The sequence below is a fragment of the Polistes dominula genome, unplaced genomic scaffold, assembly GCF_049000335.1.
Source record: "Polistes dominula isolate Pdom_NZ unplaced genomic scaffold, Pdom_raw_medaka contig_28, whole genome shotgun sequence".
NCBI lineage: Eukaryota > Metazoa > Arthropoda > Insecta > Hymenoptera > Vespidae > Polistes > Polistes dominula.
In genome coordinates, this window is record NW_028300879.1 from 4,965,892 (window position 1) to 4,985,000 (window position 19,109).

General features: G+C 27.4%; 1 protein-coding gene and 2 long non-coding RNA genes across 3 annotated transcripts in view; 2 read left to right on the forward strand and 1 right to left on the reverse strand.

Moving 5' to 3' along the window:
• Positions 1 to 489: 489 nt before the first annotated feature.
• Positions 490 to 19,109, reverse strand: part of LOC107066912 (uncharacterized) — a 92,488-nt gene continuing 73,868 nt past the window's right edge. Inside the window, exon 9 of the mRNA XM_089172246.1 lies at positions 490 to 514. Within this exon, the coding sequence (XP_089028372.1) occupies position 514 (1 nt within the window). The 3' untranslated portion in view covers positions 490 to 513. The remainder of the gene's footprint in view (positions 515 to 19,109) is intronic.
• On the forward strand, positions 7,514 to 12,830 carry LOC149033646 (uncharacterized). Its single transcript, XR_016176581.1, has 9 exons — positions 7,514 to 7,601; positions 7,704 to 8,415; positions 8,565 to 8,725; positions 8,859 to 8,946; positions 9,107 to 9,794; positions 9,892 to 10,120; positions 10,216 to 10,647; positions 10,739 to 11,043; positions 11,133 to 12,830. It is a non-coding gene; the product is annotated as an uncharacterized LOC149033646 (long non-coding RNA).
• LOC149033647 (uncharacterized) overlaps positions 14,797 to 19,109 on the forward strand; it is a 6,430-nt gene continuing 2,117 nt past the window's right edge. The window contains exon 1 of the long non-coding RNA XR_016176500.1: positions 14,797 to 19,109. This exon is cut by the window's right edge and continues 1,579 nt beyond it. This is a non-coding gene — a long non-coding RNA (uncharacterized LOC149033647).

Here is a 19,109-nt window from a genome sequence, read left to right on the forward strand (position 1 = left end):
ATTTTTTAAAAATATATATTAATTTTTAATGCTATAATGAAATATGCATAAATATTAATTCCTCTCCTCTACCCACTTTATCATTTAAACAATGTTTGTAAATTTTTAAAAAATAGTGAACAAATCTAGTGTTAAACGAATTTATAAATGAATTTAATTAATAAAATGTGAATACCATTCCAACGATGATCTGAAACACAAATAAAAACATAATTATATAAAATCGTTGTTATATAAAAATTACTATAATTATTGAGAAAATGTTTAACATAAAAATTGACTTACGTTTTTTCTTCATTGATGAATGCATGATGGGTCTCCTACCCTTAGGATGACGATGAGCATACGTTTATACCGAATAAAAGAAACTTTCGAGTTTCTTAACCGAGCAAACGAAACTTTAACATGCGACGATCAACACTGAATCTACTCTTGTCGACTTTTTTATATTTTATTTTAACACGATGCAACACACGAGAACCTCATTGCCTACGCGCTCGATTGCAATGATTTTCTGAAACAGAAAAAGAAAAAGAACAATTAAGATCATTGTTGTAATAAAAATCAATTGAAATTATCATAGAAATGTTTGATAGTAAAATATACTTACTTTTAGTCTTCGTTGATGACTGCAGGATGGGTATCCTACCCTTAGGATGACGATGTATAAAATAAAATTAAATAAAAAGTCTGAAAAGCTGAAACATACTAAAAACTATATTACAATATTTCCTGTAAATCATTCCTGAAGGCAGGGCACACATTAAAACCCTTGAATATTTTTGATAAAATATTCAATGGTAAATAGAAAGAAATAATTTAATAATCTATGAGAGTTGACATAATTAAAAGTTAAAGTTATTAAATATTTGTGAAATTGATCAAAGTATGCAACTATTTGCTTGAAATATTACATATCAAGTATGTAATGTTAGTATAAATATTAATTAAAAATCTTTAAAGTTGTCTAAATAAAACAGTAATTGTATCAGCAAACTCAATAAAGAGTAACAAAAAAAATAAACCAGATTTTATACCATTCTATGCAATGAAAAGCTTTTTAAACTATTAAAATCAAAAAGATAACGTTAGAAATAAAATTATTAAATAATTTAATACGCCTTATTTTCGTTGATGTTGTCTCGTCGAAAGATAGAAGACGAATATGAGGTACGTTATTATGTAACCTTGCTAGAGGAGATCTCGGGAGTGTCGAATGCTCGGCTATTATACCTATGTTATCGGCTGTTTACGTTTTGTCGTCGGAAATTCGACGAAGAAAATTCCTCGAGAAATTCCTGGAAATAAAAATACACATTTATAATAACCTATATGTCGAGTGTATTGTTTTCTTATTCTTCCTCTCTCTCTCTCTCTCTCTCTCACTTCTTCTCTCTCACTCTTTCTGCAGTATTTCTATATGCTTATATGCTTATATTTAAAAGAAATAATGCTCACCTCGCCATATATGGAGAAGATAAAAAAAGTTGCCACAAGGTTAAAAGATTAGTGAATTTCTGTTATAACTCTTCCCATGTTAAGAAAGCTAAAAGAAAGTAAAATATGAAAACACATATAAAAATTATGCATGTAGTATGCATTTGATATATAACATTCGTTATATATCATTTAATATATAACAGGAACGTGTACATTAAAATATTAATTGAAACATTTACCTGAAATTAACGGGATAACAAAATCCGCTGCAACAAGTATATAGATGACAGATTAAAAAATTCGAAAGATTCGCCATATTGCAGTGCATAAAACAGGCGCGTAAGACTGGCGCGAAAATACTGCATGCGCGAAAATGATGCGCAGTATATCTTCTTTCCACCTATAATAAAGAAAAATTTCGAATGATTAAAAATACGATATAGGACCACACAAATTATCAAAATATACTCAAAAAATCAAAATTGAACCTTTTATCCTTTATATATTGTAATAGAAAGGTGTGAACCTTACAAAATATCTTTTAATTACCTGATTTTAACGAGACGATGACACTCCGATGTGTTCTCCACGAAAGACGCCATGAAACTAAAGAATTCGGACGAAAGCTTGGCTGTGATTGGCTAATTCATTTTTTTGAACATCAAAAGGGTCATCACAGCTTCTTACACGGACAGAATCTGACCTTCTTCATGACCACGCTGGTCAAACTACATATGATAATTTATTTATTAAATAAATTAAAAATCATTTCTATTTTTCTAATAAATGTACACGTAACTTATAAATATTCTAAAAATAATGGAAAGAATAAAGACAATGTAGACATTACGAAAACTTTGTCGTTTCGCATAAAAGAATACAATCGTATAGATGAGAATTGTCGATATAAAAATGTCTAATATAAAATGTAGCATATGAAAGAATAAATTGCCAAAATCTGTATCGATAAAGAATCCTCACATTTGAAATACTTTTAGAGATGCATAATTGTTTTAAAAATATTTACACTAACGTTTATACACGATTCACACGAAGATTATTCCACATGATTTTCTATGCTATAAGATACTACATTCTCTTTATTCTATTCATTATTTTTAAAATAATTATGAATAATGTGTACATTTTATTTGTGATCGAAAAAAGAAACACAAATTTATAACATATCAAAATTGTTTTCTATTTAATATATGTTAAATTGTGAGATAGTAGAAACCTGCATTAAAAAAATAAAATATGCATTATAACAAAAATAATTTTATCTTGAAATTAAATAAAATGAATATTACAATAAAAGATTTCTTGTTTTATCGGTGTAATGCCTGTAACATTATAAAAGTTATTAAAAAACATTATAAGGTAATTAGTTTCTGGAGATGAAATGGATAGAAGGAGCCAAGAAAAGGAATAAAAATATGTTCATTGGAAAATTACAGAAACTAATTACAAGTATAATGTTTATGGTAAGCGGTCTTTGGCTGGATTTTACTTGCAATGGAATGTAAAACATATAAAAATATGTTAAACATTACATGGAAAGTAAAATACCATTGCCCAGGTCTAACCACGAGGAGGTAACCGCTTCTGAAGACCCAAGAGGGATGTGCATCCTAAAGATGCTCACATCCGAATACAATTCAAAGGAATAAATCTAACTCTTAGGCCCCACCATAAGAGTACCATCCAAAAAATCGTTAAAATTATTATCGAAAATACCAGAGAAAAATTTCAATATTAAAAAATACAAAATGAAAGACAAGGAGTGTAATCTGAAAAGAAATTCAATAAAATCATCGATGATACTTAAAACTAACACACCCTAGAATAACTTCAACTTATAGAAATACAATCTATACACATTTATATACATAATTTTCAATCTATATAAAATAAAGTATAATAATTAAAAAGAGTATACAATTATAAGTTGTACCATGGAATCTATAAATAAAGAAAATACATTAAAAATAATTATCAAACACGTTCGATGCTAAAAGGAGAATTATATAACGATACACATTTTCATTTTATTTATACAAATAATTATTTTATACTATCCTATATTACCAAGTCCACTTCTGGTGCCTTTATGGTCCTCCTCTGGTCCACCTGTGGTCGTTTCCTTACCATAGTCCAATCTGCAACAGAAAACAAAGGGATAAAAAAAAGTTAAAACATAAAAGGGATAGGAAAATGGGGGGATGTGTATAACTTTTAAAGCGGAACTTTTCACGATTTTTTTTTAAAGTGGTTTCCCCCCGATTGGACTAGTCCACTGACTCTAAGTTTAGGAGAAACCTACACTAAATGTTCAGTCCAACACCGTATACTATTGCGAACTTACGGAAATGAATCCTTGGGTCCGTCTAACAATTAGCGGAAGATGCCTTCCCTTACAATGAAGCTTCAGTTTCCCATGCTAAATGCATATCTATCAATGCATATCAAAAAGCCAAAAAAGAAAAAAAGAAAAAAAAAAGGACGGTAGTTCAAGTTTAAAAGTTAAATGAACATGATTCTATCCTTGGGAGTAAGAAGATAGAATCATGGCTCGCGTGGGCAGGGTCGCATCCCTGAAGTAAATTCTTTATTTGTAAATGGTACCACCCTTTACGAACAAAAAATTTACCCGCTACCCATTAAACCGCTTCTGAAACAGAAATTTTTAATGAATATTAATACAATTTTATTTGCAATGTAAGTAATTGGAGTATATTATATTACCCTCCGATCTAGGAACGCAATCAAGTTGAAGACAGTTATCTGATAAATTGAAAAAATAAATTCATATTAAAATTATTTTCTATTCAAAGTATGTTAATAGGTATGTAACGTTTAAATTAATGTATATGCGTTGAAACAATCTGAAAAATAATTAAAGTATATTAAAATAATGAAATAATTGTTAAACAATCGATAGAAGTATCGATTATTATTTAAAAGTACGGAATATATTTTCGGAGTACCTTCCTCTTCGAAATGCACTAATAGACTGAGCTGTTGTTCTCTAAAACAAAACATTGATTAGAAAGTTGTTTATATGACTTCATATATGTTGATCATGTGTGCAACGGTAATTAAAATTCTAATAAAGAAAATTCAATATTATAACGTTCAAATTTTATTATTTTATTCATTCTAACGTAAGTATTTTATTGTTCATGCGCAGTGATGACTTCGAGTGCTAAATAATGCTGTAATATTAATAGAGTGTATTAGAGTATTAAAATAATTGTTAAATAATCGATAGAAGTATCGATTATTGTTCAAAAGTACGAGATAAATTATTGGAGTACCTTCCTCTTCGAAATTCACCTATAGACTGACCCAATGTTCACTAAAACAAAACTTTGATTAGAAAGTTGTTTATGATTTTTCTTATGTTGATTATTTCTGCAACGGTAATTAAAATTCTAATAAAGAAAATTCAATATTATAACGTTCAAATTTTATTTTTTTATTCATTCTAACGTAATTAATTTATTGTTCATGCGCAGTGATGACTTCGAGTGCTAAATAATGCTGTAATATAAGTAGAGTGTATTAGAGTATAAAAATAATTGTTAATTAATTGATAGAAGTATCGATTATTGTTTAAAAGTACGAGATATATTATTGGAGTACCTTCCTCTTCGAAATGCACTAATAGACTGAGCTGTTGTTCTCTAAAACAAAACATTGATTAGAAAGTTGTTTATATGACTTCATATATGTTGATCATGTGTGCAACGGTAATTATAATTCTAATAAAGAAAATTCAGTATTATAACGTACAGATTTTATTATTTTATTTATTCTAAAGTAAGTATTTTATTGTTCATGCGCAGTGATGACTTCGAGTGCTAAATAATGCTGTAATATTAATAGAGTGTATTAGAGTATTAAAATAATTGTTAAATAATCGATAGAAGTATCGATTATTGTTCAAAAGTACGAGATAAATTATTGGAGTACCTTCCTCTTCGAAATTCACCTATAGACTGACCCAATGTTCACTAAAACAAAACTTTGATTAGAAAGTTGTTTATGATTTTTCTTATGTTGATTATTTTTGCAACGGTAATTAAAATTCTAATAAAGAAAATTCAAGATTATAACGTTCCGATTTAAACAATCTTTTTATTCTAATATAATTAATTTATTGTTCAAGAAGAGTGATGACTTCGGAGGTAAAAATTAAGCTGTAATATAAGTAGTGTGTATAAGAATATTAAAATAATTGTTAATTAATCGATAGAAGTATCGATTATTGTTTAAAAGTATGGAATATATTTTCGGAGTACCTTCCTCTTCGAAATGCACTAATAGACTGAGCTGTTGTTCTCTAAAACAAAACATTGATTAGAAAGTTGTTTATATGACTTCATATATGTTGATCATGTGTGCAACGGTAATTAAAATTCTAATAAAGAAAATTCAATATTATAACGTTCAAATTTTATTATTTTATTCATTCTAACGTAATTAATTTATTGTTCATGCGCAGTGATGACTTCGAGTGCTAAATAATGCTGTAATATTAATAGAGTGTATTAGAGTATTAAAATAATTGTTAAATAATCGATAGAAGTATCGATTATTGTTTAAAAGTACGAGATAAATTATTGGAGTACCTTCCTCTTCGAAATGCACTAATAGACTGAGCTGTTGTTCTCTAAAACAAAACATTAATTAGAAAGTTGTTTATGATTTTTCTTATGTGGATTATTTCTGTAACGATAATAATAATTCTAATAATGAAAATTTAATATTATAACGTTCAAATTTTATTATTTTATTCATTCTAATGTAATTATTTTATTGCTCATGCGCAATGATGACTACGAGTGTTAAATTATGCTGTAATATAAGTAGAGTGTATTAGAGTATTAAAATAATTGTTAATTAATCGATAGAAGTGTCGATTATTGTTTAAAAGTACGAGATAAATTATTGGAGTACCTTCCTCTTCGAAATTCACTTATACACTGAGCCGTTGTTCTTTAAAACTAAACATTAATTAGAAAGTTGTTTATATTTCTTTTTTTTTATTTCGAGCATGTGTGCAACGATAATTATAATTCTAATAAAGAAAATTCAATATTATAACGTACAGATTTTATTATTTTATTTATTCTAATGTAATTATTTTATTGTTCATGAGCAGTGATGACTTCGAGTGTTAAATTATTTGTAATATAAGTAGAGTGTATTAGAATATTAAAATAATTGTTAATTAATCGATAGAAGTATTAATAATTGTTTAAAAGTGTGAAATATATTTTCGGAGTTCCTTCCTCTTCGAAATTTATTTATAGACTGAGCCGTTCATTAGAATGATAAAATAATTGTTAAATAATTAATATAAGTGCATATTGTTATCTAATAACTTATTACATATGATCTATGTACCTTTCCCTTCAAGATTCACCTTTTAACTGAGACATTATCCTCTATAAAAATGCTTTTATTCAATGTTGGTTATGTTGTTTTCCAAATGTTGCCCATGTATGTAACAAAATAAAACATTCCAATTAAACAGAGATTAACATTATAACTCTCTTCATGTTATTACTATTTTTATTAAATACACATGTAACTTGTAATCATTATAAAAATAATGAATACAATAAAAAGAATGCATAATATAAACATTATCTCATTGCTCACGAGAAAATAATCATGTAGAACAGAAATCTTGTCAAAGAAATTTGTAAAACAATTGACAATCTATCGCTTGCCAACAATAGAAAAGTCCCTATAATTTGTTTCTTTAACGTAAAAACTCGCCTTTATGATAAAGATTTAATTTTATACGTGTGGCAAGCGATAGATTGTCAATTGTTTGAAAAATTTCTTTGAAAAAGTTTCTCTTCTACATGATTATTTTCTCGTATGCAATGAGATAATGTTCTTATTATGTATTCTTTTTTTATTTTATTCATTATTTTTGTAATGTTTACAATTAAAGTGTGTAAAGTCTTGTGAAGAGTGAAAAGAGTGTAAAAATAAGAGAATTAAAATCTGAAATTCTGTTTATTTCGAATGTTATTTGCGTTTCATATATGAGCAGATTTGGAAAATAACCTAAACAACATTGAAATAAAAGTATTTTTATAGAGGATAATGTCTCAGTTAAAAGGTGAATCTTGAAGGGAAAGGTACATAGATCATATGTAATAAGTTATTAGATAACAAAATGCACTTATATTAATTATTTAACAATTATTTTATCATTCTAATATTCTCTAATTGCATTTCAGATTGTTTCTATCCATATACATTGGTTTAAACATTTCATATGTTTTAACATACATTAAATAGAAAACAATTTTGATATGTTATAAATTTGTGTTTCTTTTTTCGATCACAAATAAAATGTACACATTATTCATAATTATTTTAAAAATAATGAATAGAATAAAGAGAATGTAGTATCTTATAGCATAGAAAATCATGTGGAATAATCTTCGTGTGAATCGTGTATAAACGTTAGTGTAAATATTTTTAAAACAATTATGCATCTCTAAAAGTATTTCAAATGTGAGGATTCTTTATCGATACAGATTTTGGCAATTTATTCTTTCATATGCTACATTTTATATTAGACATTTTTATATCGACAATTCTCATCTATACGATTGTATTCTTTTATGCGAAACGACAAAGTTTTCGTAATGTCTACATTGTCTTTATTCTTTCCATTATTTTTAGAATATTTATAAGTTACGTGTACATTTATTAGAAAAATAGAAATGATTTTTAATTTATTTAATAAATAAATTATCATATGTAGTTTGACCAGCGTGGTCATGAAGAAGGTCAGATTCTGTCCGTGTAAGAAGCTGTGATGACCCTTTTGATGTTCAAAAAAATGAATTAGCCAATCACAGCCAAGCTTTCGTCCGAATTCTTTAGTTTCATGGCGTCTTTCGTGGAGAACACATCGGAGTGTCATCGTCTCGTTAAAATCAGGTAATTAAAAGATATTTTGTAAGGTTCACACCTTTCTATTACAATATATAAAGGATAAAAGGTTCAATTTTGATTTTTTGAGTATATTTTGATAATTTGTGTGGTCCTATATCGTATTTTTAATCATTCGAAATTTTTCTTTATTATAGGTGGAAAGAAGATATACTGCGCATCATTTTCGCGCATGCAGTATTTTCGCGCCAGTCTTACGCGCCTGTTTTATGCACTGCAATATGGCGAATCTTTCGAATTTTTTAATCTGTCATCTATATACTTGTTGCAGCGGATTTTGTTATCCCGTTAATTTCAGGTAAATGTTTCAATTAATATTTTAATGTACACGTTCCTGTTATATATTAAATGATATATAACGAATGTTATATATCAAATGCATACTACATGCATAATTTTTATATGTGTTTTCATATTTTACTTTCTTTTAGCTTTCTTAACATGGGAAGAGTTATAACAGAAATTCACTAATCTTTTAACCTTGTGGCAACTTTTTTTATCTTCTCCATATATGGCGAGGTGAGCATTATTTCTTTTAAATATAAGCATATAAGCATATAGAAATACTGCAGAAAGAGTGAGAGAGAAGAAGTGAGAGAGAGAGAGAGAGAGAGAGGAAGAATAAGAAAACAATACACTCGACATATAGGTTATTATAAATGTGTATTTTTATTTCCAGGAATTTCTCGAGGAATTTTCTTCGTCGAATTTCCGACGACAAAACGTAAACAGCCGATAACATAGGTATAATAGCCGAGCATTCGACACTCCCGAGATCTCCTCTAGCAAGGTTACATAATAACGTACCTCATATTCGTCTTCTATCTTTCGACGAGACAACATCAACGAAAATAAGGCGTATTAAATTATTTAATAATTTTATTTCTAACGTTATCTTTTTGATTTTAATAGTTTAAAAAGCTTTTCATTGCATAGAATGGTATAAAATCTGGTTTATTTTTTTTGTTACTCTTTATTGAGTTTGCTGATACAATTACTGTTTTATTTAGACAACTTTAAAGATTTTTAATTAATATTTATACTAACATTACATACTTGATATGTAATATTTCAAGCAAATAGTTGCATACTTTGATCAATTTCACAAATATTTAATAACTTTAACTTTTAATTATGTCAACTCTCATAGATTATTAAATTATTTCTTTCTATTTACCATTGAATATTTTATCAAAAATATTCAAGGGTTTTAATGTGTGCCCTGCCTTCAGGAATGATTTACAGGAAATATTGTAATATAGTTTTTAGTATGTTTCAGCTTTTCAGACTTTTTATTTAATTTTATTTTATACATCGTCATCCTAAGGGTAGGATACCCATCCTGCAGTCATCAACGAAGACTAAAAGTAAGTATATTTTACTATCAAACATTTCTATGATAATTTCAATTGATTTTTATTACAACAATGATCTTAATTGTTCTTTTTTCTTTTTCTGTTTCAGAAAATCATTGCAATCGAGCGCGTAGGCAATGAGGTTCTCGTGTGTTGCATCGTGTTAAAATAAAATATAAAAAAGTCGACAAGAGTAGATTCAGTGTTGATCGTCGCATGTTAAAGTTTCGTTTGCTCGGTTAAGAAACTCGAAAGTTTCTTTTATTCGGTATAAACGTATGCTCATCGTCATCCTAAGGGTAGGAGACCCATCATGCATTCATCAATGAAGAAAAAACGTAAGTCAATTTTTATGTTAAACATTTTCTCAATAATTATAGTAATTTTTATATAACAACGATTTTATATAATTATGTTTTTATTTGTGTTTCAGATCATCGTTGGAATGGTATTCACATTTTATTAATTAAATTCATTTATAAATTCGTTTAACACTAGATTTGTTCACTATTTTTTAAAAATTTACAAACATTGTTTAAATGATAAAGTGGGTAGAGGAGAGGAATTAATATTTATGCATATTTCATTATAGCATTAAAAATTAATATATATTTTTAAAAAATATTCTATTTTAAAATTAATTAAATTTAAATTTTATTAAATTACAACTAATTAAAATATTTCTATTTTATATATATATATGTAACAAAAAAGCTTGAAATGAATCACATTTGCTCGGTCCATAAATCTAGTGTTAATTGAATTAATTGCATTTATAATGCAATTTTATAGTCATTATTTGTGCATTGTCATCATTATCCTAAGGATAGGAGACCCATTGTGCCTTCATCAATAAAGATTTAAAGTGAGTATATTTTTTTATTAAATAATTCCTTAAAAATTTTAATGATTTTCTGTAATAGTAATAATATTAATAGTATTGTTTTTTATTTCAGTTTCAGATTGCAATCGTGCACGTATGGCCCATGTGAAGTGACCGGGAGTGAAATTTTTGTTCTTGCATTTGACTGCGAGCAATGCAGTCTTTGAATTAGTGCAGTTTAGAATCAGTGATCGGGCGAGTAATAAGTTAAAATCAAACGCGAATTAGAGTCAGTGTTGTTCGTCGTATAATAAAATTTCGGATTCGCGATAAGAAACTCATCTATAGTTTCTTATTTTCGTTTATACCGCGTTATTAGATTCACGCGAGGTGTGCATCACCGTGATGCCATTGAGCTTCGTCCCATTGGAATGCATTGTAAGTATTCATTTTTATTCGATTTTATTTTAACATGATTTTGGATAATATTCCAGATAACTTATCGTTTTGTCTATTTTATTTTACAGATGAAACCATGGATTCTCTTCCTTTCAAAGATGTTGAATTCTTCGATGGATCTTTGATGAACCTTCGATGGACTTTTGGTGGTACAATACTTGCTGCGAAGTAGGAGTGTTTTGGAGCCATCGCAGAACTTCTTAAATCGTGAGTTTTTATTTAAAGTCCCTCCAGTGCTCAATCATGCCGAGGATGAAAGGTCCAAATCGGCACGAGTTACTGGTTGTAATTATTTAAATAAATTATTGACGAGCACATGAGTAATTCCTTTTTAGGAGTTACTCATGAAAATTGTATATTTTATTGTATGTTTTATTATTAGTTTAGGATAGGTTTTCTTGTCTCATCGGTTAAATTCATTTAATTAATAATGCAATTAATAAATGCACTCTCTTTTTTATTACGTGTTTTGTTCGTGGTCAGTAGTGATGAAATCGAGCATTAATTTACTCGTTTTCGTCCAGAAAAGTATGTAATAAATGTCTTACATGCATTGCTTCCTACATAGTTTATCTAATCGAGAATAATCTATTGATAATAAATAAATAATATATACTTCGATATTGTTAATAAATGAGCAAGAAGACAAACCAAATTCGCGAACGGATAGATTCTGGCAATTAAGTGGTGGCTCAAAGCCCAGTTCTTTCATTAGAACAGCCATTTAATGAAAGAATCGTCCGAGGTTTGCAAAAAATATCCATCATCACCGTAGAGTCTTTTAATACATCCTTACCTCGAAACTATAATTGTTTCATATGGGGTAACTTTTTTTTTTCATTCGCTTGTTTAAGTCATTATTCACCAAATGACTTGTAGAGTCCTTAGCCCGTTTAGATGAATTTTTCTATAAATGTATTTATGTGTTTATGTGTTAATCATATTTTTTAGATCAGGATTTTCAGCTTCTAATATACTAATCTCCCGTTTCTCCCCCCCATACTTTCTGCGTTCTCATCTATGCGTGTGCCCAGGTGTTACACGTATGGGTGAGAAATAGTTAGCGTGGGTTTAGTTTTAGTTTTTTCCCCTATTGGCGGCTGTTATTGTGCTAGTGATTGCACGATGTACTTTACACCTGTGTGTGCGTATTAGGTAGTGTGTATTGTACGTCGTTTCGCGGTATTTTTTATTCATTTAATACATCATTAAATACTTAAAGCATTACTTCTACATATCTATATTCATTCTTATATTTATATTAAATATTTCTAATTTTTTTGATAATCGTTTGCATAGTAGAGTTACTGCATTTATTTGTGGAAACTTTGATATACTTGTATATTACTAGTATGCATATAAATATACTAGTGTATACTTGTATTTTTGCTTTAGTTTTTTATGCAATAATCATTAGCCTTGGCAGTCGATTACAGCAAAACGTACGTATACCCATTAGCATATAAGTTTATAAAACGTGGTTGAACTAGGGTGTCGGAGGTGCCCCGGGGCATGCTCTCTAGTTTAGGCTTTTGCACCCTGGTGGTATGTGTGAGAACCGTGGAGTGAGTGGGTGGGTATGTATGGTTTTTCTTAAAATGGGTAAAAATATGGATAATAGGCAGGCAGGTAGCATACTTCTCTGAATGAATGTGAAAACTTTAATTTTAAGTAGGTAGGATCCAGGAAAGGCATTAGACTTTTTGCTTCCACTCCGGAGTGGAAATTCCGCCTCCTGGTTTATACAGAATTGTTACAAAATTTTATCATCTCATTCTATATTATGCTTCATTTGTTAATTTATTTTGTGACTATTCTGTGATCTTTATTATGTATCATGATTCAAAGATATTTGCAACCATTTGAAAGATTTATTTCTATTTCGATTTAATCTCGAACGAGATAGAATCGAATCAAATTCGCAAATTCTTTGATGCATTTGATACTTAGTTTTTAGTATTTCAGGATTAGCACTACGCACTATCGCGATTTCATCTTACAGCTAGAAATATTTGACATAATTAAATATAACAAATAAATGAAATAAAAATATTGCAAGAAAATGCATTATTTATTTCAATTTGTTTTTATTATTCGATATTAAAAGTGCGAAGTGTTATTAGGTCATCGAGGGAAATTATTATCTGCTTGGACATTCGTTTAAATGTTCTTGGTATGGTCAATGAACTCTAAGTTCATTGATGGTCCACGAATTAGAAAAGTGAACGCGAAATGTAAATTAATTTTTGAATAATTGAGAATTAGAATCATAACAAAATACGAATTCATTTGCAACATTAGTATGAAAGATCTTATCTTGCTGGCACGTAGGAAATGTCCAAATGCAGTTTTCATGGAATGAAGAAAGAAGAGGCATAATGCCGAAGAGGCCCCCACTTAATTGTGGCTCAAGAGGGCAACTACAGGCTATTGAGTTATTTTCAAAGGTTCAACAGCAAGTTTGAACCTTTAGAGAATGGTTCTCTAGTCATATTTTATATTTTATTGTTTTACTTTTTTGCTCGTCAATAATTTGTAGTTGTAATTGGAGATGATGGATCATTCCATCTCCTTGGGACACCAATTTCGTGTCTAATCGTCAAAAAGATGCATATTTGTTTAGTTAGTGTTATAAATATTACAATTTTAAATTACTTATTAATAAATTTTCTCGCCTAATTAACTTTTTGTAAATGTTACAGTAATTTCTTTTATCTTGTTCCATCTTTAATATTTTTCACTGTGATCGTATTTTATTAAATTTGCAATTTTTTCTCTTCTATATAATGCAGTTTAAAAGTATTAGTTATAATAATTAATAGATATTATTTTTTTTCCTAACTTAATATTTGTACTTTTCCTTTTTTATTTTTTTTATTTTTAGTAAATGTAAAATCACATGTTTAAATTCAATTTTATTGCAACTTTAAATAGAACTTTGATAAAAATAAATAGAGAATTCAATTTTAAAAGTGCATCTGCGAATTGGACGATTCATATGTTAGGCTACTTTATATCACTTGATTGTATGATTAATATAGTTTTCTTTTTGTTACAGGTGATCTTCGTTGGATTTAACAACAAACCTTTTTGATTCTCCTCCATTTGATATATTTATAAATGCATTTCTGAAGGCACACATATAAACACTAAATATGAAATATATATATATTTAAAAGTTCATAATAAATACATTATTAAATATTTGCACAGGTTTACAAAAGATTTTTAATATTCTTGTCATTAAAATGTTTAATATTTTAACATTTCTGTTTCAGATTTAAGACTTTAATTGACTTAATTGTTTTTTTTTTTTTATTTTTATAATATTTATGTTTGAAAGGCAACTGAAAAAGATGTGATTTTATTTTACTTGTTTCTATGATACGAGAAAAAAATGTAGGATATTCGTAAAATTATCGGTACAAAACTTGATGAGAAAAGGATGAATGAAAAAATAAGGTAACGTAATCCTTCATTGAGAAAAAATACATATAGCAATAAATAGAAATATGTATTACATTTGAGAAACAGTTTGTTATCTTCTTCTTTATATTCAAAAAGAAAAAAATTTTCTGCACTGGAAATAGAAAAAAAGAAATGTAAACTGGTACATAATAATAGAATTTATATAGTCAAAAACAAAAAATAAAAAATAAAAATGCATATTAAATAAAATTCGTATGCAAGTAAAATTTGCATTATCATAATAAAATGTTCTGTAACTGAATCCATTTTTTATTTTTTTCTTATTGTTACTGTAACGTCTAGCACCAACAATGAAACTAACTATTATAAATCACGTATCGATGTCGAAGAAAGAAAGAAAGAAAGAAAGAGAGGGAGAGAAACATTCGTATGTGCATTTGTATTCTTAATAAATGTCAAACGTTAAAACATATGAAATGTTTAAACCCATATATATGCATAGAAACAATCTGAAATGTAATTAGAGTATATTAGAATAATCAAATAATTGTTAATTAAAGAATGAGAGTGCCTATTTTTATTTAAAAGTTGACATATGATATATGTACCTTTCTTCTCGAGATTCACTTTCAGCCTGAGACATTGTCCTCTAAAAAATTACTTTGTTTAAATGTTGTTTATGTTATTTTCCAAATGTTGCCCATGTATGCAAGGCAAAACACATTCGAAATGAAGTGAAATTCAGATTATAACTTTTTAATTTTTACTCTCTTTTCACTATTATGTAATTACTATTTTAATTACACGCACATATAACTTGTAAATATATATAACAATATATATAACAAAATATTTGAATTAGTATGATTATAATTATTCAGTTTGATTTTTATAAATTTAACATATTTGTTCTTCTTCTTCTTCTTCTTTTTCCTTATTTAATAATTTATTTGATTTATAATACCCATAAGAAAAAGATTGCAATAATCTTGAAAGTTTGCTTCCGTAATATGTTAAAAACTTGTCCCGAATCTTTTATTAGAAAAATGGTGATATTTGTATTAAATACCTGTACGAAATTTCTCTGATTAATCTCTTCCAATTCTCAGGATACCATAAACTTTCTTTCAAGGATCACCTCTAACTTTATAAGCTTTTGAAGTTGGTTAGATATCCAATATGGATGCCTTACTTCTAACTAGGAATCAAACTTTACCAGTTGTTCTGGTTTACATCGTTGAAATAGACAGTAAACCAAAAGTTCTTGACGTTTCCCGATGTCTCATGATTTTCTGGTCATCGATTCGTAAAAGAATTCAATCCCATAACTTATTGGCTAACCAATTATTATATATATATTTGATTGATAGAGATTATGGTTTCTGCATTGACAAAATAATAGGAAATTAAATTGTATAGAAAAGAATATTTTGTACGGTTGTCAATCCATTTTATTTCGAATAATTTACTTTTGAGAAAGTGTAAATGATATTATAAAAAAAAATAATAGGAACTCTACAAAAAAGATTCATAAGAAATAAAAATATTCCAAACATTCAGTTGACCAAACTTTCAATATTTTTCTTATTTTTACTTCTTCATTATTTTTTTTTTTTTAAATATTTCTATTCTCTTCTTAGTTGTCTTAAAAATATCATACGGAAGACTTTTCGATAAAACGTAGATTATATGAATTTATGCTAGCCACGTTGAAAAAGGTGCAAAACTGGTTATGATTCAATATAAGCTTTTTACATCCCTAGATAAAAAAAGCTCTTCTCTCTTTCTATGACTTTTTATTATACGCAATATTCGATTCTCTTCTATTATTTCTTCTTTTCATTTTTTTTTTTTTATTTGGTTTTTTATTTCCATTTCAGTGAGCGTAAATGTAGGTAACATTTATATACGTATGGAATACCTTTAACTATGGTAATACTGTGTCACATATTTTTACGTTTTGTCAGCTTCTTCAACAAATATTTTCACGTATTTTTGGTACGATGTAAAAAAAATTCAACAACAAAAAAACACAATAATGTTTGATAAACAATGTTTGATAATAAATTTTTACTTTAAAAAGTAAAGAACTATTAGAAAAAATTTACTTTGACATATTTTTCTTGGTTGTCTTTATGTTTGTTTGAATTTTATGTTATTTCAAATTTTTATTTTATTTTCAATGAAAGATGAGAATAATCGATTTCGTTTTTTTCCAAAAAAAAAAAAAAGAAAAAAGGAAACATATTAAAGTTTTAGAAAAAGATTTCATGTACTCTTATAGATCCTTTTTTTATTTATCTGAAAAATATAAAGAAAAGAACGATAAGAAATCGAGAAGAAGAAGAAAAAGAAGAAAAGACATTTTTATCACTCGTATAAAAGAAAAAAAAATTTCTTTTTCCATCTCTTACGTTATTTCTCGGACAAGAACGAGGGGGTAAAAACTTTTACGTGAGTGATAATAATTCTTTATGACTTTATTCCTATGAACTTTTTTTTTCTTCCGGATTTCTTTGACTTTTTTTTCTTTTTCTTTATTTTTTTTATTATTATTCTCGTATCGAGTATAGTAGCTATTGTCATCTCCTTTTAAATTTTCTCACACGTCAATGATTCACAGATATAAAAAAAAGAAATAAAATCAAATCAAATAATAATAAAATCAAATAAAATAATAATAAAATAATTATATAAAACACTCTCGTAAATGTATACACCATGTATTACTTAAATATAATATTTTTTTATAATTATTGAATCATTTTAATTTTAATTACTTCATTTGATATTTCAATAATTAAACTCACTTTTAACGAATCGATTAATAATTCTCATTACTTATATACATATATAAATAAAATATTAACAATTATTCCTTTGTTCAAGAAATTCAAAGATATTTTAGGATAGATGGTTAGGTTAATAAACTATTGAAGAAAGAAACTAAGAGAATCCGGTGGCAGGATATAAGTGAAATTGAGCAAACCGGAAAGTAATTTATCCATGGATACTGTTGCTTCTCGTAAACTCCCTCTTTTCCGCTTTCCCACCCTACCCTATCCATCCATCCCTTTATTTATCCCTTATATAGCTAACTCCTTCTACGAATAGAGACAAGGCAAGAAATCCTAAACCGATTATGCACTTACGTGAGAAACATGTTTGAAAACAGCCCCGAGGACTGAATTCGATTCGTTCGATAAAGTTTGACATATATTATAAATAAACATACATTTAGATATATTATAATATAATATAGTATATTAAATTTCAATATACGTGTAAGTAAGTAATCCAAAATTAATTTGACTTAAATTACGTGAAAATATTATATTACAATCAGTCCGATACAGACGTCTCTTTAAGTCAACGAATTACCTTATACTGCCATCTGTTAGAATCTTATCGAACTAACAGAGATAATCATGACTCTTTGTTAATAAACAAATAATTCGCGATTAATAAAATAATATTGCGATTATAAATTGAGATATAAACTATCCTATCTTTCAAGTTGGATGAAACTGCACACAGTGTGCAAAATTTTATTAAAATTGGTTCAGTAGTTTAGGAGTCCATTGCGGACAAACAATGTGACACGTAATTTATATATATTAAGAAGAAGATTTTCGTGATAATATAACATTTCTATAATTTATTCTCTTACTCACAAAAACACAAATTCTATCATTTTGTATTATTCCTTTGAAAATTTTCTCTCTTTTTCTTCCTTTGTATTATTATTCAATTTATTTTATTTTATATGTATCTGTCCTTTATAATCGTAACTTAAATTCGAGAATAAGATGTTAAACGAAGTTTATTTCGAGTAAGAACCATTATGAGATACCATATTTCTCCATCCAACAAATTCATTTGTCAAATTAATTGCATGAGACAATTACACGTAAAATAAATGTGGAAATAATTGTTGGACAAGTATCTTTTCGTTAAATACTGTTTTACCACTCATTAACGTTTAACTCTTTTCTATCTATCTATCTATCTATCTATTTCTTTTTACTAGACTTTTTTTCATTCTTTGTCTCTTTGTCTTTTGACAAAGCTGCATAATTTTCTATTCATTTTCTTTTTTTTTTTTTTTTGCTTATTTCTCTCTCTCTTTTTTTTTTTTCTTTTTCTGAGTCTTTGCAAACTCGTTCAACTTACCAAGCAACTAACCAAAGGTATATCCGTCCTTCATAATTAGTCTCTTTCGTATAATTATAGCAATTTTCAAGCAACTTATTCACGTATGAGATGCACGCGTGAATAAGTACGCGATTAAACTTGAAATCACTATATGAGTAGTCTGAAATTAACAACAAAATAAAGAATAAAAAAGGGAAACTCAGGATTACAATGTTACACAGAAATGAACGAAATATTTTATCTTAGCAACCCTTTTTTTACGGCTTCGTATTTTATTTTTTTACTTCTTTTCATTTTTTTCTTTTTTTTTACACCGATAATTATGACAGTGGATTAATTGTAAGTTAAAAAAAAAAATTGTAATAAATTTATTTTATAATTTATTTCTAATTAATAATTATTAAACTTAGTAATTATTAAAAATATCAAATAATAATCGATCAATTAATTTTTGTTTCAAT